This window comes from Tiliqua scincoides, chromosome 2 (assembly GCF_035046505.1).
Source record: "Tiliqua scincoides isolate rTilSci1 chromosome 2, rTilSci1.hap2, whole genome shotgun sequence".
NCBI classification, from domain to species: domain Eukaryota; kingdom Metazoa; phylum Chordata; class Lepidosauria; order Squamata; family Scincidae; genus Tiliqua; species Tiliqua scincoides.
Window position 1 is genome coordinate 7752108 of NC_089822.1, and position 23305 is coordinate 7775412.

At 45.0% G+C, this 23305-nt stretch overlaps 2 protein-coding genes across 4 annotated transcripts in view; both read right to left on the reverse strand.

Annotated features, from left to right (window-relative positions):
- Positions 1-6299, reverse strand: part of DYM (dymeclin) — a 218900-nt gene extending 212601 nt beyond the window's left edge. For both annotated transcript variants that reach the window (XM_066615843.1, XM_066615842.1), the window contains exon 1: positions 6089-6299. The gene's annotated coding sequence lies outside the window, so the exon portion shown is untranslated. The remainder of the gene's footprint in view (positions 1-6088) is intronic.
- Positions 6300-8810: 2511 nt separating this feature from the next.
- C2H18orf32 (chromosome 2 C18orf32 homolog) lies at positions 8811-19296 on the reverse strand. 2 transcript variants are annotated; one of them, XM_066617004.1, is made up of 3 exons: positions 19215-19296; positions 11672-11880; positions 8811-9924 (listed from the first exon to the last, which is right to left on the reverse strand). In XM_066617004.1, exons 2-3 carry the CDS (start codon positions 11873-11875, stop codon positions 9850-9852), a joined length of 279 nt encoding a protein of 92 aa, XP_066473101.1. In that variant the 5' UTR covers positions 11876-11880; positions 19215-19296; the 3' UTR covers positions 8811-9849. The 2 variants fall into 2 exon arrangements, with proteins under 2 accessions (XP_066473101.1, XP_066473099.1); XM_066617002.1 differs by having other exon boundaries at positions 11672-11905.
- Positions 19297-23305: the final 4009 nt, after the last annotated feature.

Below are 23305 nucleotides of genomic sequence, written 5' to 3' on the forward strand. Positions count from 1 at the left end.
AAGGAATGCAATTGCTGAATCAAAAAGAGGAGGCGGGGGTCAATCCCCCATTCACTCAATTTCCTCCACAGAATATTTCTATTAATAGAATCAAAAGCACCTTTAAGATCAATGAAAGCAGAGTATAATTTGGTGCCATAATGTACAGAATACTTGCTAGCTAAAAAAGAGAGAGTAAATATATGATCTACAGTGGAGGCTCTCGGGCGGAAACCAATTTGTTCCCTACCCAGGAGACCTATTGAGCCAGCCCAGATGTAAGTTTATTTAAAAGATACCTGGAGTACAACTTCCCAATAAAGGAAAGGAGACTGATTGGCCTGTAGTTGTTAGGAGAGGCTGGGTCTCCTTTTTTAAAAATTGGGACTATTATAGAGGCTAGCCAAGTAGCAGGAATTAAACCAGATTTATTAATTAATGTAAATAGATTGGACAAAGGGGTAGACCACCATAAGGGATTATTAATAAGGAACTCAGCTGGAATTTTGTCCGGGCCGGGGGCTTTCCCAGATTGCAAGGAGCTAATAAGCTCCATAATTTCAGAAGGCGAGACAGGAGGGCATGGGGAATAGTTAATATCTGGGTCCGGAGCAGAAAAGACTTTTGAATAATAAGTAATCCAAGTGGAAGAAGAAATCAGAGAAGGGGATATATGACTTGATTGAGAATGAGTGCGTGAAACCAAAAACCAGAAAAGCTTGTGATTGTTGGAACGAATCGCGTTGTAAAGTAAACTCCAGTTTTTTGGGGCAAATACATGTTTCTTATAATCAAAGAAACTGCCACATGTTTTTTTGAGCAGGAAAAAAGTTTTAAGCATTTCTGGGGAGGGATCACGGGATACGGAGTGAAAAAATTGCCTGATATATTTCTTGGCAGCCCAGCACTCAGCATCAAACCAAGAAGGGGGATGAGAACGTGTAGTCAAAACCCGAGGCGATCTCAATGACTGGACCAGTGACTGGGTAAGCAACTCGTAAAGTGCAATGGCAATAGGAGGCGATTGGGTTTCAGATAACTCCAAACAAAAATCCATAACCTCACTCATTCTGATCCAGTTTTTAGAGGCCTCTTCGGATTTAATAGACCATCTTAGACTGTGAAGTGTATGAGTAGGAAAAGGATTATGCTCCTCGGGAACAGGGGTAAGAGACAAATTCAGAAGAATTGGCAGGTGATCACTATCCGGCCGTTGATCGACAGTAAAATATAAAATAAAAGTAAAAATATCTGAAGAAATAAGTATATAATCCAGGACACTAGCCCTTTTACAAGAGAAATGGGTCATTTTACCTGGAATATCATTAGCGATAGAGCCACTTTAGAGCCATTAGACCCACCACTTTAAGCACCACTGCACTAGAGCCATTTAGTGCTATTGTCCATTTCCATTACTGATAAAAGAATTAAAAATTTGTAAAATAAGGAAATACTATATAAACTTGCTCAATTTTTAGGCAATTCGTATCGGTCACAAAATCTGACTATCCTTGTCATAGAACTTTGGTTATTTTGACAGAATTTCAATGCTGGGGCACAATGAATGCAAAACTCTTCATAATGCCTCAAGGTGTTTTACTTTGATAGAAGTAATCCTATTCTTGAGAACAAGGGAGCGCGTTTCTTGAAAATGGTTGCACCAATGTATTTTTTTCCGTGCAAAAAGAAGCGTACAAGGGATAGGTTTTATGACAGGTTCTGGGATTCATGGTTGCACTGTTGCAGCTGCACCCACATGACAAAATATAAACATCCCTATAAAAATATAGACCTGTGTGTTCAAAAGACAAAGAATATAAATCCTCCCTCCAGTGTGTCATCCTACTTACTAGCACTTCCTCCATTCTGATGTTGTTGTTTCAGCTGTTTCTGGTCCATCCAAAGGTTAATCACACAACTATCTTCTCAGGATGAATCAAACACAGAGAAACTCTTAGTGAACCACAGCCACAACTGTTGGTGCACATGCAATCAGCAGCACAGTTTTCTCCAACAACTTTTTGTAGTCACACTAGTTTATTTATTTATTTATGGAATTTATATCCCGCCTTTTCGTCCTGGTAAAGGGCACTCAAGGGGCTTACAAAAGAAATCATATAAAAACAAAATATATAAATATGTATAAAAATAAAACATTTAAAAACAACACAATAAAACTTGAACCCAAAATTAAAATAATTTTTTTAAAGTCATGCCCCCTTATGTCAGCATTAAAAGGCTTCTTTAAACAAAAAGGTGTTAAGCCCCCCGCCTAAAGGACTCTAAACAGGAAGCTGTTTTCAGTTCCAGGGGGAGGGAGTTCCACAGATGGGGAATAACCACCGAGAAGGCCCTCTCATTGATTCACGCTCACTCATGTTCATTCAAGTTATTCACACTCATTGATGCACACAAATTACTCATGCTCATCATGTCGCTCATTGCCATGCCCTGCATGCAGAAGGACTGGGGTTCAATCCAATTAAAGAGAGCTCTCCCTAAAACTTTGAAGAACTGCTAGCAGAAGCAGTTACTGCCAATCTAAATGGGTCATCTCCTCAGGCTAGACCTGGGCAAAATACAACCACAGGGTCTCTCGATTTCTTTTAAGAACCAGAAGTAGATCACAGACTCACAAGCTCCATCCCCAGCAGAAAAGCCTTCTCTTCCCCCTTAACTATAGTTAAACTTAACCAGAAAACCATTATTGAAAACAGTTAACTCAAGTTCAGCAAATTAGGATTCCAAACTACCAGGACTGGAAATCTAGTCTCTAATATTCACACACACTGCACAAGATGTCAAGGAAACCTACACAGGTCAAGAAAAGACTCCACTGTTCTTGAGAGAAATGATAATAAATCAAGACTGTAACCCCAATGACAGTAATAGCAGCTACTTCTATTTTAGGAGTTGCTATACAAGTCCCCCTCTCCAAGTTGCTACATTTCCAGTCAATAGCATTCTGTGCAATGAAACAAAAAAAACTGACAACCTGATGTTAGTTGGTAGTCCTGTTTCTCATATCCAGTTTCCCAACTCCAAGTTCAGTTGACACAACTGCCATTCACTTCCCCAAAATAACAGTCCTTCATCAGCTCCATTCCCTCTACGTCATGAATGAGCCTACAATTATGCTAGCTCTCAATATTCTTTCACAGTCTCAGGTTTGACCTGAAAAGGCACTGCAAGTAAGCGAGCTGTTAAGAGACACCACATCCCAGTGGAACCAACTGCAGCAATGGCAATCATGTAATATAAACTCTACCACTAAAATGATACCCAGAAGTTTTTTCTCCATGTACCCTCTTGTACAGAAGAGAAAGATGACAAGCTCAATACCAGCTGTCGATCACGGCCACACATATGCACGATCATGCCCTTGCACTCCACATAAAGTAGCCCAAAATCAATACCATCACCACCACTAGGGTGAACACTCTGCTTTGTCCATAAACATGCAATGGAAAAGGTGAGAAAAACATAAGAAATTTGTTTTTTATTCACCTACTTACCATGACAGTAAAGGCATAAACTCAAGATTGCCCGTCACTGATCAGTTCTTTTAACACCCTTTAACCATCCTATTGTATCCACAACCAGTGTTGTTTTTTTAAGCTATTTCTGCCCAACGTTGCATATATGCACCAGGAATCAAATGTGTACACCTGCGGGCTGGGTAAAAAATGTGTTAAAAGAGAATCCCCCCTACTCATCAGTTGAAAGTATAAGGGGGGAAGGCAGTGGGAACAAGACACACCACATACACAACTAGGTTACATGTGTTATTCTTCATATTAATTAACTGCAGTATAAATTGCTCCTGGGGGCTGCATTTGGCCAGCGGGCCTTATGATTGACACCCTGCCTTATAGTTTTTGACTTATGGGGGGCAGAATATTAGGGAAATGTAATATACATGCATGATGCATCACAGAATGATGGAATAAAACTTTGGCCATAGTCAATATAATTTTTAAATTTTTAGGCAAAATTTTTAAGCAATGTAAAGTCATTTTGGGGGCCACTCTGGGATTAGGGGCCATGAAGCTTCAGCTTCATTAGTTTCATTATAGATTTGCCTCTCTGTCCCAGGCCAGTCACTATATCAGAGCCTTACCTTGCAAGGTTGTTGTAAAGTTTAAAAAAAGGGGGGGGGAAAGGAACTATTTAAACTGCCCTGTGCTCCCTGAAGGAAGGGCAGGATAAAAAAATGTGAAAAAGAATAACAAATCTTACATAAGAACCTAAGAAGAGCCACACTGGATGCGGCCAAAGGCCCATCTAGTCCAGTGTCCTGTATCTCACAGTGGCCCACCGGCTGTCTCGGGGATCACACAAGGTAATAGGAGACCTGCATCCTGGTGCACTCCCTTGCATCTGGCATTCTGAGGTAGCCTACTTCTAGAACCAGGAGGTTGCACATCCCCATCATGGCTTGGAACCTGCGATGGACTTTTCCTCCAGAAATCTGTGCAATCCCCTGTTAAAGGCATCCGGGCCAGATGCCATCCCCACACCCAGTGGCAAGGGGTTCCGCAGACTAAGTATGGTTTGTTGGCATCCTTCAGTCTCAGAAGACTATGGTATCGCACTCTGAATAGTGGTTCTGGAACAGAGTGTCCTCTCCAGTACGCGAAGCCTGGGTAGAGCAGATATGGAGGATAGACTGTTACCCATGCAGCAAAGCCCCCCTCTCCACGTCACTGAAATGGTCCAATGGAAAGGCAGAGGCCAATACGGTTGGTTCCAGTGGTGTCGCAGGTGTTGCCAGAACGTGACTGTGTGCAGCCATGAACTGCCTCAGGGACTCCAGGGGCATTTTGCCTCAAGGTTGACTCCTGAAGCCTTTTCCATAACTGGATGTAGCCACAAGGCAGTTGAGGTTTAGGATCAGAGTTTTCCTTCTCTCAGATAAGCTGTCTTCCCAGGCTAATGAGTCCCAACTACCCGGTGGCTGTTTAGCCTCTTATGACAAGTACAGCCAAACTGATGGCCTATTCTTATCCCCAGCCCCCAGGGGTTAATGCTGTGTAAAGAAATATGTTCTTTTGTTCCACAGCCCAGCCCTCCCCTCCTCTGGGAGAAACTTTGCGCCCCTTCGTACCCATCACAGCCTGTAGCCTGTGATGGACTTTACCACCATAAATCAAACCAATTCCATTTTAAAAGCATCCAGGTTAGATGCCATCACCACATCCTGTGGCAAGGAGTTCCACAGACTACTTCTAAAACCAGGAGGTTGCACGTACCCATCATGGCTTGTAACCTGTGACGCACTTTTCCTCCAAAAATCTGCCCAATTCCTTTTTGTAGTGGTTAGGGAGGTGGACTTAGTTCTAGAAGATCCAGGTTCAAATCCCCCCTCAGCCATGCAGCTTCCTGGGTGACCTCAGCCTCACCAGGGTTGTTGGGAGGACAAAAGGAGTGGAGCAGCTGTGTACACTGCCCTGAACTCTTTGGAGGAACAGTATAAAAATGTGAAAATAAATAAATAAAGGCATCCAGGCCAGATGTCATATTCACATCCTGTAGTAAGGAGTTCCACAGATTAATTGCATGCATGCACCCATCATGTCTTGTGACCTGTGATGGACTTTTCCACCGTAAATCAGTACAGTCCCCTTTTAAAGGCATCCAGGCCAGATGTCATCCCCATATCCTGTGGCAGGGAGTTCCACAGATTAATTGCATGCATGCACCCATCATGTCTTGTGACCTGTGATGGACTTTTCCTCCAGAAATCAGTGCAGCCCACTTTAAAAGGCGTCCAGACCAGGCGCCACCCCCACATCCAGTGGCAGGGAGTTCCACGGGCTCAGCCACTAGGAGCAAGACTGCGGTCCTTGACCCAGGGGGCTCTGCTTCCGAGGAGGCCTGCAGAGGGCCGGGCTGTGCAGCAGCCCCACCGTGCAAGGGAAGGTGTGGGTGGGTGTGAGAGAGAGACACGCGCTTGTGCGCAGCCCGCCTGCAGCGGGCGCCCCCTCAACCCGGGCGCCCCCACCCCGTGGCGCTCCGCCCCCTCCTAGTGAGGTCTCAGCCTCTCCCCCCCCCCCGGGGGCAGAACGATGCTGAGGAACCCGCAGGAAGCCCCAGGGCGGCGACTCACCCGGCTCCGGGGGGAGGGGAGAGGAGGGGCGACACCCTGTCCGTCCCTCCGCGCGTCTCCCGGGGACAGTGCTGGGCGGGTGACTGAGGGGGGCTACACCAAGCGCGCGCACCGCCGCCTCCAGCTGCCGTGTGCGTGCGCGCTCCCGTCAGGATCTCGCGCGCCCTCAGCCGACTCGCTCGCCCCACACAGCCTCCATCTTTCCACGTCGTCACAATTCTTCCTCCCTCTCCCACCAGCAGGAGGAGCTGCAGCAGCTTCAGCAGCGTCACCACAAGCGCCCTGGAAGGGAGGGGTAGAGCTGGGACGCTCCTCGCCAGCATTCGGGTAGAAACGGAAGTGCGACTCCTCCGCGCCCCAACGGCATACTGGGAAATGTAGTGTCCCTGAAGCCCGGCTCTGCACAGGAGGCTCCTCGCCGGAAGTTGAGAAGGACCGGAAGTACGCCTCCACTGCGCCCGAGGTGCATGCCGGGAAATGTAGTTCCCTGAGGACTGGCTCTCCTCTGGCAGCTGCTGCAACACCTGTTGGTGCCTTGCCTGCACCTCTGGGGAAGGACCAGTAGAGGGGAAGGCAGCACTTATTTAAATTATTTAGTTAATGAATTATAATTAACTGACACTAATTAAGCAATCAATCAATCAATTATTGTATTTAAATTAGACATTGTATTCAATTAATTATAATTAAGTGGTATTAATTAATTAAAATTGTTTTTATTTAAATTAGGCATTGTATTTAATAAATTATAATTAAGTGGCATTATTGTATTGGCAACCTTCAGTCTCGAAAGACTATGGTATCGCGCTCTGAAAGGTGGTTCTGGCACAGCGTCTAGTGTGGCTGAAAAGGCCAATCCGGGAGTGACAATCCCTTCCACACCAGGAGCAAGTGCAGTCTGTCCCTGGTCTGTCTCCCTGGCTATGGGCCTTCCTTCTTTGCCTCTTAGCCTCAGACTGTTGGCAAAGGGTTTCCCACTTGTTGAGGTCCATCCCTAAGGCCTTCAGATCCCTCTTCCGGATGTCCTTGTATCACAGCTGTGGTCTACCTGTTGGGCGCTTTCCTTGCACGAGTTCTCCATAGAGGAGATCCTTTGGGATCCGGCCATCATCCATTCTCACGACATGACCAAGCCAATGCAGGCGTCTGTTTCAGCAGTGAATACATGCTAGGGATTCCAGCACGTTCCAGGACTGTGTTGTTTGGAACTTTGTCCTGCCAGGTGATGCCGAGGATGCGTCGGAGGCAGCGCATGTGGAAAGCGCTCAGTTTCCTCTCCTGTTGTGAGCGAAGAGTCCATGACTCGCTGCAGTACAGAAGTGTACTCAGGACGCAAGCTCTGTAGACCTGGATCTTGGTATGTTCCGTCAGCTTCTTGTTGGACCAGACTCATTAATTATTGTTTTTATTTAAATTAGGCATTGTATTTAGTAATTAAAATTCTTATTTTCAATTAATTATAATTTTAATTCATTTTCATTAAAAAATTTTAATTGAATTTTAAATAAATTATAATTCTAAATTTAATTTTAATTAATCAATTTAATTCAATTAACTAATTCTAATTAATTTGATTCTAATTAATTAATTTAAATTATTTAAATAAAGTCCTAAATATATTTTATTTAAATAAATATATTTTAATGTCTCCTGGCACCTTCCATCATCATCCATCATCTCCCTGGAAGCAAAATAAATAATAATAAAGAATAAACACACCAACATGAGGTGCCATCAATGCAGCTGAAAAACAGCAATTCATTATATAGACCAAGGGTGTCAAACTCATTTCAAATCATATCATAGGCAAAATAGCATTTGTGACACCTGCTAAGGGTCAGACATGATGTCGTTAAGCAGGAAGTGACGTCGTTACTCAGCCAGCACACATACACCTCTGAGCAGCCGAGATGGGCAAAGTTTGCACATGCATGTGGAGGACCTCATACTTGCAAAAACCCTACATACCTTCTCAGGCTGTACCTGGTGCAGCAAATCCGTAGCAGCAGGACAAGCAGCCGTGTGGGTCCTGTTGCTATGGATTTGCTGGACCAGGTGCAGCCCAAGAAAGTAGCTAGGATATCCCTTGAGAATTGCCACTGTGGAGTTCATAGTGGCAGATGCAAGTGATTTTATCTGCCTACAATGCCCATCTTCTCCCCTGCACCATAACTGGATCCAAACTCCTCAGGGAAACTCTACTGGATGCATTTTGGCAGAAAAGAGGGTAGTGAAGTATACCTTTTTCATGGCCATCATTGTCACAAAGGAGGACTTAAAATGGGCTGAGTTTTACTCCACTGCTCTTAAGACCTCCATGCTGTCATTCCATTGCCAGCAGCTCCCCAGAAAAGCAGGGAGCAAGCTTGGTTTTTCATTCTAGAGTGATTGCAGATCACTCATTCCAGAGGTCAACCAGGACTAAATCCTACTGAACATAATGGGCCTACTTCTGAGTAAAAGAAATACTGTAACAGTTTTCAAACACCTCTACTCATGGGTTCCAGCTCAGGCCCAACTTCAACAATTAAGTGAACATTTTCCTACTTCTCTTTCTTTAGAGTGAAGTTGCATTTCACCTTTAGAACATCTTTGCTTTAAGTCAGAAAAACTATACATTGTGAATTCTTTCCACCCATTTAACTCAACCACTCTATTTGGTTAACAAATATGATCCTTGTTCCCCATACATAAGATTCTAAAAACAGGAAAAAGAATCAACTTCTCTCAGAACCAAACATTTTATTAAGAATGTCAGCTTGTTATTGTACAAGGAAAATCTTTAGATTTTATCTGGTCATGTTGAATTTTATGCCAATGTTACCAAACCATAACAGCTTGTACACAAAGTGTAATTTTGGGCACAATCCTAAACAACTTTCCAGCACTGGCATAGCTGTGCGGGGGGGGGGGGGGGGGTATATGCTGCATCCTGTCACTCTGCTGTCACTCTGAAAGAGAGGGAGAAAAAATGCCACTGTTCACAAGGCAAGAAAAATGCTTTTATATTCACAGCATCAGAGCTAAGGAGGGCAGTCACGGAGGCCTCCTCAAGATAAGGCAATGTTTTTTCCCTTACCTTGATGTTGCATTGCCTGTACTTCGATGCTGGAAAGCTGGTTAGGATTGCACCCTTTGTTGATGTTTTCTCTATTCTACCTTTGAAAGTAATGGTCAAGTGGCAGAGCTTAATCAATGGCTCAACAGCACACACAGGCTTTTTCTTCATATCATGACCCCAGCCTCTGTGCACAGCAGCTGCTCACACAAAGGCTGTTTCATGATATTTGAAAGGATATGAGGCACCTCCAGACACCTGAGCAGTTTTGCAAGGCTGAGTTAAGGAACAGTATGTTAACAGCTATTAATATTTTATTAACTGAGTGTTTACAATGCTCATTTTTTTCAACTATAGTACACGAGGACTCCAGTTTTTCCAAGACAAGTGTAAAATAATGAATTGTGAAAGCACAGTTTCAGGAAAGTTTGAGAAACAAATTACAAACACAATATTAAGAAAACCTTGAGCCTAAACTCCCACCAACAGCAACACTGCATTGGATAGAGTTTCAGCACTAAAGGAAACAATATATTAAATCTTTTTCTTCAGCTACATTCATAATCCTAAGACACCTTGGGGGTGGTGTGTGTGTATACATTCCAAGACTCTATTCAGATAAAAAGTGCAACAAATTTCCAAGTGGGAACAGCATCATTAGTTCATTTCCTTCAGCAGACAAGATCCCATAGTATAGGGTTCTTTAATCAGTCTTTTTGTTAGAATCCACCGTGGGCCCACTTCCAGCAAATCCATTTGCAATGCCATTGCTGTCACTCTGAAAGACAGGGAGAAAAAATGCCGCTGTTCACAAGCCAAGAAAAATGCTTTTATATTCACAACATCAGAGCTGGGAAGGAGGGGAACATGCATGCAGAATGTCAGCTCAATTACACCAAGGAACTTTTCTTAAAACTGTAGAACTGAGCATCTGTTGGTCACTCAGATTTAAGGCCTTGAGGGCCTTCTGGATCCACCATCATGCCTGGAACTGCAGACTACCAAATAGTTATACAGACCTTCAAAGCACCTCAAATGCAGCCTTGTGCAGTAGGCCACAAAACATAAAACTACAGCCTTATATTAAATGATGTAGTGTTATGCCAAAAGTTGATCATTCAAAACACAGAGACTGAGGTAATGGGTTCAACTGGCAGCTCAATCCTAAACTTCCCAGCACCAGGAGGAACAGAGGCACCAAAATGGCTACCACTGTATCCTGCAGGCACAGGGAAGCCACCAGAGGTCTTCTTGGGGGAAGGGGACTTTCGTCCCCCCCTCCCCCGAAGAAGGTCCCAGGCTCCGCAATTGGACTTCTCAAGTCTGTGCCGGCAAACTAAAGAACATCCATGTCGGGCTTTTCAGCATGACACAGAAGACAGGATCTAGTGGAGGAGGCTTCCACCAGCTGCTTCCCTGTTCCTAGAACAGCTGCACTGCCAGCCAGCATTGCCACTTACCACTGGCGGGCATCCTTCTTGAATGGAAGGAAGGTTGACCAATCTGAATGACAGAAGTTGGACTACAAACCTGAAATGCTATTTTCCCCACATCACACACATAAGCACGGGACTGAGGAATTGCAACTTGGATGCCCTTTGGGAGATTATTACTGCCCATTTGCCTTGAAGCAAACAAAATGAACTGTGGAAGGAATGCCCAAAAGACAAGAACAAAGTTCTATAACTTGGGGGGCTCCTTGTGGCCCTGCAGTTATATCTTACAGATAATTTCACTCCTGGGATTGCCTCATACAGCCACAAGTTAAAACAATGTTTTCAGCCAATCAAGATCTTAGCTGCAATGCTGGAAAAGATCAAGGGTTTATCTACTCTAGCATTTCATTTCCAACAGTGGTCCAATACTTCTACAAGTGGTTCATAAAAAGAGCACAGAGGCAACATCTTTCCCTGATATTTGCTTTCTCAAGCCACCAAATAGTATTCAGATGAACCTTTGGGAAAATTTCAAAGAGGCACCAAAGTTAAAAACCATGATATGTAAGTCAGGCTCTCAACCATGTTCTTTTCCACACAGGATGATAGAGAGCAGAGCTCTTTCTATCACCAGCTTACCATTTCCTATATTCCATCCTCAACTATGGCAAGCTGATGTCTCAGAGGAAGAAAATAACACAAGTTTATGCAAGAATAAGTCCCACTTTGTTCAGCAGGACTTCCTCAAATGAGTGTGTAGACAACTGCAGCCTTAGAGAACAGACTCTCTATAGTTGATCTTTACTGAGATACCAGACTTAATAATCATGATAGTCAAACATGACCTATCTTAAAATCAACTTTAAAGTGAAAAGCTTGTTTTCATTCCATGGCTGTCCCAGGAGTGAAATTATCTGCAAGATACAGCAACAGAAAGGAAAGCAGAGCATCAGCTGTATCAGCTCTGGTGAATGTTTTACTTCGTACTTCATGTCCTAGAAACATTTTCAACTAGCAAGTCATAATCGACTTATGTGCCATTTCAGATCGTGTTCCCCCCCCCCCAAGTTGTGTTCATCCAATACGTACTTTTGAAAGTTCAGATTCCTCTGTAGCTGCCAAGTCACCCCTACTTTCAGGATTTCCCTTTTGGTCTTGCTTCACTGTTCCCTGGATTTTCTTGGGCCAAATGCGCTTGAAGAAAGGTGAGACGATGGGGTAGAAATATGGCTCAAGGAATCTTTTATAGACCCACAGCAGAACTGGAATGACTATACAGGGAATACACACCATGGTTCCTGCGGGTTTAGTAACAGAGATGAGCTGGAACATTATAAAAACAAAACCCCAAATGTAATCAACAGAAGTTTAACATACATTTTACCAAACAGAACAATCCTAAATAAACTTAAATATACCACCCAATCCACAGATGTACACATTTGATCCCTGTTACATATATGCAACGTAGGACAGAAATGGTTTAAAGTGGAACCAATGGGTTAAAAGGGTTAAAATGGTTAAAAGGGGGCCCCTTTTAACTCTGTGGAACATACTTTCAAGCAAAAATGCAAAGGACAGAGCTGAATGATCAGCAGAATTTGGCATGACCCAGAAAGTCTGCATTATTATCTTCTTTCAACAATTCATTTTTGTTACTAGACTGTAAAGAACACTAGAGAAAAAAACAGGAAAACAAAACATCAGGTGAGTGTTGAGGCATTGTCCCCAATGAATGGGTTTGGGAATGTGTGCATATCTATAAATACAACAATCGAACAACACTACAAATCTATCTCAGAAGAGTCCCTTGAATTAAAGTTACACTTCCAACATGACTGAGCAGAAAGGTTTGCAGCCAGTATTATGCATTTTTATTCAACAATCACTTCAGCAGTGTTCAGTAGCAGTTGTTTGCAAGTGTGGGCCGCAGATTGATGCAGGTGGTACAAATGGCAATTTTTATAACTTTGAAAAGCAACTTTACTGCAAAAGTTGGGTGTATCAACATCTGTTCGCCAACACTCCTACAATGCAAGCCTATGCATGTCTACTCAGAAATAAGTTCCATTGGGTTCAATTGTGCATATTTCCAGGAAAGAGTGTGCAGGATTCAGAACCAGCCTTAGGAGCTGCAGGACCCAATCGGAACCACTTTTATGGGGGCCCTCTCTACTAATTTTTTTAATTCTTAGCTTGAATGGTACCAGACCAAAAGAAAAACATCTATTACTTCTGTGCAAGTGGATAGGACTCCTGTATCTTTAAGATTGGACAAATTTCTGGAGGAAAAGTTCATTACTGTTACAAGTCATAGTAGGTATGTGCAAGCTCTTGGTTTTTGAGGCAGGCTGCTTCTGATTGCTAGATGCAGGGGAGGTCACCAGGTTGCAGGTTGTGTCTGTTGTCTTGTGTGCTCCCTGAAGCATTTGGTGGGCCACTGTGAGATACAGGAAGCTGGACTAGATGGGCCTTTGGCCTGATCCAGCGGGGCTCTTCTTATGTTCTTACGTTCTTACCTTTAAAAGTTGTGCAGAATAGGTGTCTGGGCCGGAAGGAGTGCACACCCAGCCTGCTCAGAAGGAAGACTGAGGAGAGGGTGATGGTGGGAAATATGAGAGTGGGGAAAGAGCAAAGCACGCATACTGCAAAGTACGCCTGCCTGGCACCAATTTTGGGCCAACTGGAAGCAGCAGTGGGTGAAAGCTGCTTCCTTAGTGATCCAATCTTGGGTCAATTAGAAGCAGTGCTGGGTAGAAGGGCAATGCAGGGTCCCCACCATGCACAGGGCCCAATTGGGTGAAATCTCTCCAACTGCCTAAAAGCTAACCATGGTAGAATTGAAGCCCTATATTAAGTTCTGCTGAGCACACTTATCAAATGAATTAACTTCAATATCCTATGATTTTGTTCTCCCCTACACAAGTCATTCTAGAACCACTGTGCAGTGCTCCTAAGGAAAGAATGCGGGGCAGGAAGAACAGTCTGATGAGAAAGATGGTACAATGAGCAGCTACCCCAAAGGGTAGCTTTGATGGATCCATGCTCTGATATGGCTCACTAACTCAGCTACGAAACTGGGTTAAGTAAACTTTCCATACTCCTAAAACACAATACAGGATAAACTTCATCTATTATTTCACCTCTTTAGAACTTTGGGGTGTACTTAGCAAATGTAGTGTAGTGGCCCAAATTGGGAATCAGAATGTCCTTGATTTGAATCTTGCCTCTGCTATGAACTCACTAGATGACCTTTGGCAAGCCCTGTCAGCTCAGGGCCCAATCCTATCCAACTTTCCAGCATTGATGCAGTCGTGCCAATGAAGTGTACACAGTATCCTGCAAAGGGGGGGGGGGTGCCACGAGGCCTCCTCAAAGTAAGGGAACATTTGTTCCCTTATCTCAAGCAGTCTTGAGACTATGTTGCAGCTGCATCAGCCCTGGAGGTTTGGGCCTGTAGTCTCTCATCTCCAATATGGGGATAATAATACTTTCCTAACAAGGTTGTTGTAAGGACTACATTAATACACGTGAAGCACTTTGCACTATCTACATGCTAATCATTATTATGATGGCAACATCAATTCTGAGAACAAGGTGCCAACTAAAGGAAATATTTCACATTTTTGACTGTGAAACCAAACTTTGGTGAACATAACACACAGATTAATAGGTGGTTTCGTGGGTGGCTAAGCAAAGAAAAAAACATACCCATTTTTCAACAAAAAAATTTGAAGTTTACGTAGTAATAAATAAATGGTCCCCTGTCCCAAAAGAGCTCATAATCTAAAACAGGGGTGTCCAAACTTTTTGGCAGGAGAGCCACATCATCTCTCAGACACTGTATGGGGGGGGGGGGGAGGAAAAAGGAATTAATTTACATTTCAAATTTGAATAAATTTACATAAATGAATATATTAGAGGTGGAACTTATATGAATGCATGATGGTCTTGCAATAGCTCAAGTCCTATAAAAGGCCTTTCAACAAGCAAGGACAGCCTTTTCCTTTGCTGCTGCATCACAGACGTGAAACAGCAAGCAGTGGAGGGAGCCTTGTCCCACAGCTCACGTGAGAGATAGAACAGTTGTTCTTATGCTGAGAGCAGTTGTATCAGACCAGAGTGAGCTCCAGCAAGTCTCCAGAGGGCCAGAGGCTCATTGGAGACCGGTGGCTCTCTGTGGGCCAGACTGGGAGTCCCTGAGGGCCAAAAGTGGCCCCTGGGACAGGGTTTGGGCACCCCTGATATAAAACAATGCAGAAGACAGCAAAGAGCCACTGGAGAAGATGCTCTGCTTGTATAAAAAAGAACAGTTGCTCTTCTCCTGCTGAATATAAGGGCAAGGCACCACTCTAGAAGGTGCCTCATTGTTCAGGTGGTAGGAGTCAGACTACTCATTTAACAGTCATAGAAGACTGTAGCTGATCATCCAATCAGTAACTTGATTTTTGCTCTGTTTTGGTTTATGTTTCACTATGTAACGTTAAAATTATATTTAATGCTTTGTTTGATGTTTTTCTTTTTACCTGTTGTGATACTTTGTACTTTATAAAGCTTTGTATGCCAACTTGGGCATTTGCTTCAGCATGGGAAATGTGGGATGGATGGATGGAGAAACAAACAAATTATACCAATACTAGATTAAAATACAAGAACCTGAAATTCCAAACATACTCGTATATTGGCAGGTATACAGTATTGTTGACAGTGAATACCTAGCACACTCGGGATTAAAGGACAGAAAAACAGGAGGTAAAGCCAGCAGAGTGAAGTCATTTTAATAGTTTTCTTTAACCAGCGTGCAATTAGCCTGTGGAACTCTTTGCCACAGGATGTGGTGACGGCATCTGGCCTGATGTCTTTAAAAGGGGATTGCACAGATTTCTAGGAGAAAAGTTCATCACAGATACCCATCACAAACCATGATGGGTATGTGCAACCTTCTGCTTTTAGAAGCAGCCTACCTCAGAATGCCAGATGCAAGGGAGGGCACCAGGATGCAGGTCTCTTTTTGTCTCATGTGCTCCCTGAGGCATCTGGTGGGCCACTGTGAGATACAGGAAGCTGGACTAGATGGGTCTTTGGCCTGATCCAGTGGGGCTATTCTTATGTCACCATTGCCATCTTCACCTGTTGTTACCTTCTAAGCTCAAACAGCAACCACAGACCCACACTACAAGGACCAGAAGACAAGGGGGGGGGGAAGAGTGAAGAAGGCAGCCCAACACTTCTACTAGATGGTGGTATCTCTTTCCCATCACAGCAGCCACAGAACTAGCAGTTTCTTTATGAGGAGCCAGAAGAGAAACAGACAGGAAGGTATAACCCCCCACCACACACATTTTCTATTGTAATGAATTTCTGCAAGCTGCTCCAAGAGCTTACCCAGTTAAAGAACAGGGTACAAATATTTTAGTTAAATAAAAAGAACAGGCACCACGCTCCCTATGAAGTAGCTAGGGTTCAAAACATCTGTCATTTCTGCATTAGAGCAGTGTTTCTTAAACTGCGGGTCGGGACCCACTAGGTGGGTCGCGAGCCAATTTCAGGTGGGTCCCCATTCATTTCAATATTTTATTTTTAGTATATTAGACTTGATGCTCCCATGGTATGTGACTGCATTTGAGAAAATGTTACAGACCTGTACTTTAACAAGCTACCATGTATATGATTTTAATGACAGGAAATAGGACTTACTCCTGGGTAAATTTGGGTAGGATTGCAGCCTAGGAGTGTTAAAAATTTTCCTGCTTGATGATGTCACTTCTGGTCATGACATCACTTCCAGTGGGTCCTGACAGATTCTTATTTTTAAAAGTGGGTCCTGGTGCTAAATGTGTGAGAATCACTGCATTACAGCTTACTCTACATAGAACAACATGAATTCTTCATGTTGCTAACCAGAACTTCAGAATCCTCAAATTGGTTTGGTCTTTAAAAACAGAAGGTAGGTAGTCTCTCTCTCTCTCTCTCCCTCTCCACAAACACCTGAACAGTTTTTCACTGCAATCTGTGCTTCAACAACAAGGTAGCTCACATACAGTACTTGTATGTACAGTCGTATATGTTTAAATAACGTTTTAATAATAAGATTGTGATATACTGAGCCATTAGAAGAAAATCACAAAGAGTTGCAATATACCCAATGTTATTTAGTTGAGGACGAAGTAACTTCAATAAACACTGTCTAGCGGCAAAGGGGGCTTAATTCCAAGTAAGTCTGTACAGGTTTGCAGTCTTAGGGTCTATTCTTATAGGCTGGAATACCAGCAGTATGCACGTACTGATGGCTCTGGGTGCTGTGAATGCACCATAAAGCATGTTTGCAGCATCTGGGGAGGAGGGAGCTCCGGTGCTGGGCCTCAGTGCCAAAAGAACAATGCAAGGAACAGCCAGGGGCACATTCAACCACCAGCCACTGGTGTGGTTTTTCAGGGTGAGGGAAGGGCAGAATTGGGCAGGGGAGGATTTGGCCTTGGAGAGGGGTAGAGATGGCAGTAGAGTCTTTCGCTATATCCTGTGCTCCCTCTCTGGCTGGGAAGCCTAACACAGGCCTCCTCAGATCTATGTCCACTCAAAAGCAGGTGCAAATCCGAGGAGACCCATTGCCACCAGCTGTATTCCAACTCGGGTAAGGGAGCAAATGCTTACACTGAGGAGACTCTAGTGCCCACTGAACACAGTGGTGGCCAACAGTGGCTGCTGTTCCTCTGGGCACTGAGGCAGTAGAGGATTGGACTGCCCATCAGTGAACTATAAAAAAAAAAAAGAAATAACCAGCTAGCCCAGTGTTTCTCAATATTTGTCCCCCACTGTACCACTTCACATGGTCCACCTGTTCGAAGCACCACCAGAAGTAACTGGAGAGGATATCATTGCCAGATCAAGCCTCCTACCATTGTTTGTTCTGCTGCGCTCTATACTTGCTGCTGGGCAGCAGGTGTCCAGTGGTCTCACAAGTACCACCAGATACCACCTCAAAGTACCACTGGTGGTACCCATACCACTGGTTGAGAAACACGGAGTTAGCAGTAGCTCTCCTCATTTTACACCCATAAGTAAATGCAGACAGGTTTAAATGAAGTTACTATTCGTAGTTCCTGCATCGCTTCTCTCAATTTTACGTTCACCTCACAGGACTGGACACACAGCTGACACAATCAGAGGTCAGTAATTTTTCCCCTGAAAAATTTTCTATCCACTGACTCATTTCTCTATAAGAGACATTTAAAGAGAGTCACGTTGCATACAGCAATTTAAACGCAAGGTGACCAGATTATTACTAACAGTATTTATTATTATACTTATTATATTATTATATTTATCCAGATACAATGGAGGATACATTTCTATCCACTGACTCATTTCTCAACAAGAGACCTTTAAATAGGTTGACCAGATACAATGGAGGACACAGAGTGCCTGTACCTTTCACCACTGTATAGAAGAGGGAATTTTGGCAGATTCCCTCTTCCACATTGAGCTGCATTTGCCAAAATTCCATCTTCAAAACAATGGTGAAAGGTATAGGCACTCCGTGTCCTCCACTATATTTGGTCATAAGAACCTAAGAAGCGCCCCACTGGATCAGGCCATAGGCCCATCTAGTCCAGCTTCCTGTATCTCACAGTGGCCAACCAGATACCTCAGAGAGCACACAAGGCAACAAGAGACATGCTTTCTGGTGCACCTGGCATTCTGAGGTAGCCTAAGTCTAAAACCAGGAGGTCGCACATACACATCATAGTTTGTAACCTGTAAGAGATTTTTCTTCCATCAATATGTCCAATCCCCTTTTAAAGGAATCTAGACCAGATGCCCTCACCACACCCTGTGGCAAGGAGTTCCACAGAGTAATTACACGGTCAGTAAAGAAATATTTTCTTTTGTCTGCAACAACTCTCCCAACACTCAGTTTTAGTGGTTGTACCCTGGTTCTAGTGTTGTGTGAAGGTATCCAGTCCAGATACCATCACCACACCCTGTGGCAAAGGGCTGGGTAAAGAAATATTTTCATCTGTCTGTTTTATCTCTCCCAACACTCAATGTTAGTGACTGGTCCCCGTCCCCCGGTTCTGGTGTTGTGTGAGAGGGAGAAGAACATCACCCCTATTCACTCTATCTATCACTGTATCCTGTGACAAGAAGTTAAACAGGCTCAGTTCCAGCAGCTGTCCCCTGGTTCTGGTGCTGTGCAGGAGGGAGAAGAACATCCACCTATCTGCTCTATCTATCACTGTATCATGTGGCAAGGAGTTCCACAGATTCAGGGGCTGTGCCCTGGTTCTGGTGTTGAGTGGGAGGAAGAAGAACATCCCCCTACCCACTCTCTCACTGTATCCTGTGGCAAGGAGTTCCACAGAGTCAGTTTCAGTGGCTGTCCCCTGGTTCTGGTGGGAGGGAGAAGAACAGCCCCCTATCCGCTCTATCCTGTGGCAAGGAGTTCCACAGACCCAGTTTCAGTGGCTGTCCCCGGTTCTGGCGTTGTGTGGGGGAGAGAAGAGCCTCCCCCCACCTAACTCTGTGTGCCTCAGTCCTGGTCTCCCTGGTCTCTCTCCTCCAGGCTCCCCACCCCTGAAGGGCCAGCTGTGCCCAGCCAAGGCTGAAGCCCCCCTTCCTCACCCTCGCTCACCTGCGCGCGCCTCCAGAGCCAGCCGAGTCTCCTACCTTCCTTTCCAGCGGGGAGCAACTGTCGTCACTGAAACAGCTGCGCCGGAAACGCGGGTTGTCACGTGACACTCCCCTCTGACTCCCCCTCGCGGCCATGACACCAGAGGCAGGGCCTGGGCGTGAGGCACAGCTGGAAGCCTCCCCTTCTCCTGTGTTCTTTGGACTTTCTGCTTATGCTGCCAGACAGGACCTTGAATGGAGCTTTTCAACCTCTTCATAAATGACCTGGAGACAGGGTTGAGCAGTGAGGTGGCTAAGTTTGCAGATGACACCAAACTTTTCTCAGTGGTGAAGACCAGAAGTGATTGTGAGGAGCTCCAGAAGGATCTCTCCAGACTGGCAGAATGGGCAGCAAAATGGCAGATGCGTTTCAATGTCAGTAAGTGTAAAGTCATGCACATTGGGGCAAAAAATCAAAACTTCACATATAGGCTAATGGGTTCTGAGCTGTCTGTGACAGATCAGGAGAGAGATCTTGGGGTGGTGGTGGACAGGTCAATGAAAGTGTCGACCCAACGTGCGGCGGCAGTGAAGAAGGCAAATTCTATGCTTGGGATCATTAGAAAAGGTATTGAGAACAAAACGGCTAATATTATAATGCTGTTGTACAAATTGATGGTAAGGCCACACCTGGAGTATTGTGTCCAGTTCTGGTTGCCACAACTCAAAAAGGACATAGTGGAAATGGAAAAGGTGCAAAAGAGAGCGACTAAGATGATTACTGGGCTGGGGCACATTCCTTATGAGGAAAGGCTGCATTTGGGCCTCTTTAGCCTAGAAAAGAGACACCTGAAGGGGGACATGATTGAGACACAAAATTATGCAGGGGATGGACAGAGAGATGCTCTTTATACTCTCATATAACACCAGAACCAGGGAACATCCACTAAAATTGAGTGCTGGGAGAGTTAGGACAAAAGAAAATATTTCTCTACTCAGCATGTGGTTGGTCTGTGGAACTCCTTGCCACAGGATGTGGTGATGGCATCTGGCCTAGACACCTTTAAAAGGGGATTGGACACGTTTCTGGAGGAAAAATCCATTATGGGGTACAAGCCATGATGTGTATGTGTAACCTCCTGATTTTAGGAATGGGCTATGTCAGAATGCCCGATGCAAGGGAGGGCACCAGGATGCAGGTCTCTTGTTATCTGGTGTGCTCCCTGGGGCATTTGGTGGGGCTGCTGTGAGATACAGGAAGTTGGACTAGATGGGCCTATGGCCTAATCCAGTGGGCTGTTCTTATGTAGGGAGGGAGCCTCACTCATTCACATTCCTCCCCCCCCCCAAGTAGGACTCTCCCCCCCCCCCCAGGGAGGAGAGTGCTGGAAAGGCCTGGGCTTAGGCTGCCACTCTAACCACTTTCCTGGGAGTAAGTCCCATTGACTATTGCCCTTTGTTCCTTGCAAACTGAGCTCCTGCTGTATGCAAGCAAGTGTAAATACTGTATAGGGAGATGTCTGAGCATCTTTTTGGGGTTATTGGTGCTTGTAAATAATGTCTTTCTAGATCTTTTTTTTAGCCTTGTAAACCTAGGTAGGTTCCACTGTAGTTGTTCTGAGTACACTTAGTATGTCCTGAGTACACTTCTGTACTGCAGCGAGTCATGGACTCTTCACTCACACCTGTTGGCAACCTTCAGTCTCGAAAGACTATGGTATAGCGCTCTGAAAGGTGGTTCTGGAATATCGTCTAGTGTGGCTGAAAAGGCCGATTCAGGAGTGACAATCCCTTCCACACCGGGAGCAAGTGCAGTCTGTCCCTGGTCTGTCTCCCTGGCTATGGGCCTTCCTTCTTTGCCTCTTTGCCTCACACTGCTGGCCAAGTTTCTCTTCAAACTGGGAAAGGCCATGCTGCACAGCCTGCCTCTAAGCGGGCCGCTCAGAGGCCAGGGTTTCCCACCTGTTGAGGTCCACTCCTAAGGCCTTCAGATCCCTCTTGCAGACGTCCTTGTAACGCAGCTGTGGTCTACCTGTAGGGTGCTTTCCTTGCACGAGTTCTCCATAGAGGAGATCCTTTAGGATCCGGCCATCATCCATTCTCACAACATGACTGAGCCAACGCAGGTGTCTGTTTCAGCAGTGCATACATGCTAGGGATTCCAGCTCGTTCCAGGACTGTGTTGTTTGGAACTTTGTCCTGCCAGGTGATGCCGAGGATGCATCGGAGGCAGCGCACGTGGAAAGTGCTCAGTTTCCTCTGCTGTTGTGAGTGAAGAGTCCATGACTCGCTGCAGTACAGAAGTGTACTCAGGACGAAAGCTCTGTAGACCTGGATCTTGGAATGTTCCGTCAGCTTCTTGTTGGACCAGATTCTCTTTGTTAGTCTGGAAAATGTGGTAGCTGCTTTACCAATGCATTTGTTTAGCTCGGTATCGAGAGAAAGAGTGTCGGAGATCGTTGAGCCAAGGTACACAAAGTCATGGACAGCCTCCAGTTCATGCTCAGAGATTGTAATGCAGGGAGGTGAGTCCACATCCTGAACCATGACCTGTGTTTTCTTCAGGCTGATTGTCAGTCCAAAATCTTGGCAGGCCTTGCTAAAATGATCCATGAGCTGCTGGAGATCTTTGGCAGAGTGGGTAGTGATAGCTGCATCGTCGGCAAAGAGGAAGTCACGCAGACATTTCAGCTGGACTTTGGACTTTGCTCTCAGTCTGGAGAGGTTGAAGAGCTTTCCATCTTATCTGGTCCGGAGATAGATGCCTTCTGTTGCAGTTCCAAAGGCCTGCTTCAGCAGGACAGCAAAGAAAATCCCAAACAAGGTTGGTGCAAGAACACAGCCCTGCTTCACTCCGCTTCGGATGTCAAAGGGGTCTGATGTGGAGCCATAGAAGACAACAGTGCCCTTCATGTCCTTGTGGAAAGATCTGATGATGCTGAGGAGTTGGTTATAATGTAGCCGAGGGCCCAATCCTATCCAATTTTCCAGTGCCAGTGCAGCCATACCCATGGAGCATGCACTGCATCCTATGGTGGGGAGGCAGTCACAGAGGCCCCCCGCAAGATATGGGAACATGTTTCCTTACCTGGAGGCTGCATTGCAGTTGCACCAGTGCTGGAAAGTTGGATAGGATTGGACTCTGAACTGGCTGTTTTTCAGGCCTGAACATAAATGTCTTGTGCTTGTTGGCCTTATACTTGTGAGGAAGCAGTGAAGATAACATTGTCCTGGTTTAAACACACTGGGAAACCATGGTTTCCTGCAATGTGAATGAGCCTGGGAGAGCAAAGTGCCTGCATTCTTCACTCACAACAGAAGAGTAAACTGAATGCTTTCCACATGAGCTGCCTCTGATGCATCCTCGGCATCACCTTGCCAGGACAAAGTTCCAAACAACACAGTCCTGGAACGAGTTGGAATCTTTAGCATGTATGCACTGCTGAAGCACCTGCGTTGGCTCGGTCATGTTGTGAGAATGGATGATGGCCGGATCCCAAAGGATCTCCTCTATGGAGAACTCGTGCAAGGAAAGCGCCCTACAGGTAGACCACAGCTGCAATACAAGGACATCTGCAAGAGGGATCTGAAGGCCTTAGGAGTGGACCTCAACAAGTGGGAAACCCTGGCCTCTGAGCGGCCCGCTTGGAGGCAGGCTGTGCAGCATGGCCTTTCCCAGTTTGAAGAGAAACTTGGCCAACAGACTGAGGCAGCAAAGAAGGAAGGCCCATAGCCAGGGAGACAGACCAGGGACAGACTGCACTTGCTCCCGGTGTGGAAGGGATTGTCACTCCCGAATTGGCCTTTTCAGCCACACTAGACACTGTTCCAGAACCACCATTCAGAGCGCGATACCATAGTCTTTTGAGACTGAAGGTTGCCAACTAAACCTAGGTGGGTTCCACTGTAGTTTTTAAAAAGTGGGTCCTAGCCCAACGTTTGGGAACCACTGAAATGGACAATAAAAGCCAAACAGCAGCAGCAATAAAACCATCAGTTAAAAAACATTACTTGCTAAAACACCAGCCATCATAACCTCTACTGGGCAGCGAAGGCTTTCTGGAATAAAAGTCTTCAGGCCTTGCTGGAAGTTTAGCAATGAAGACGCTATTC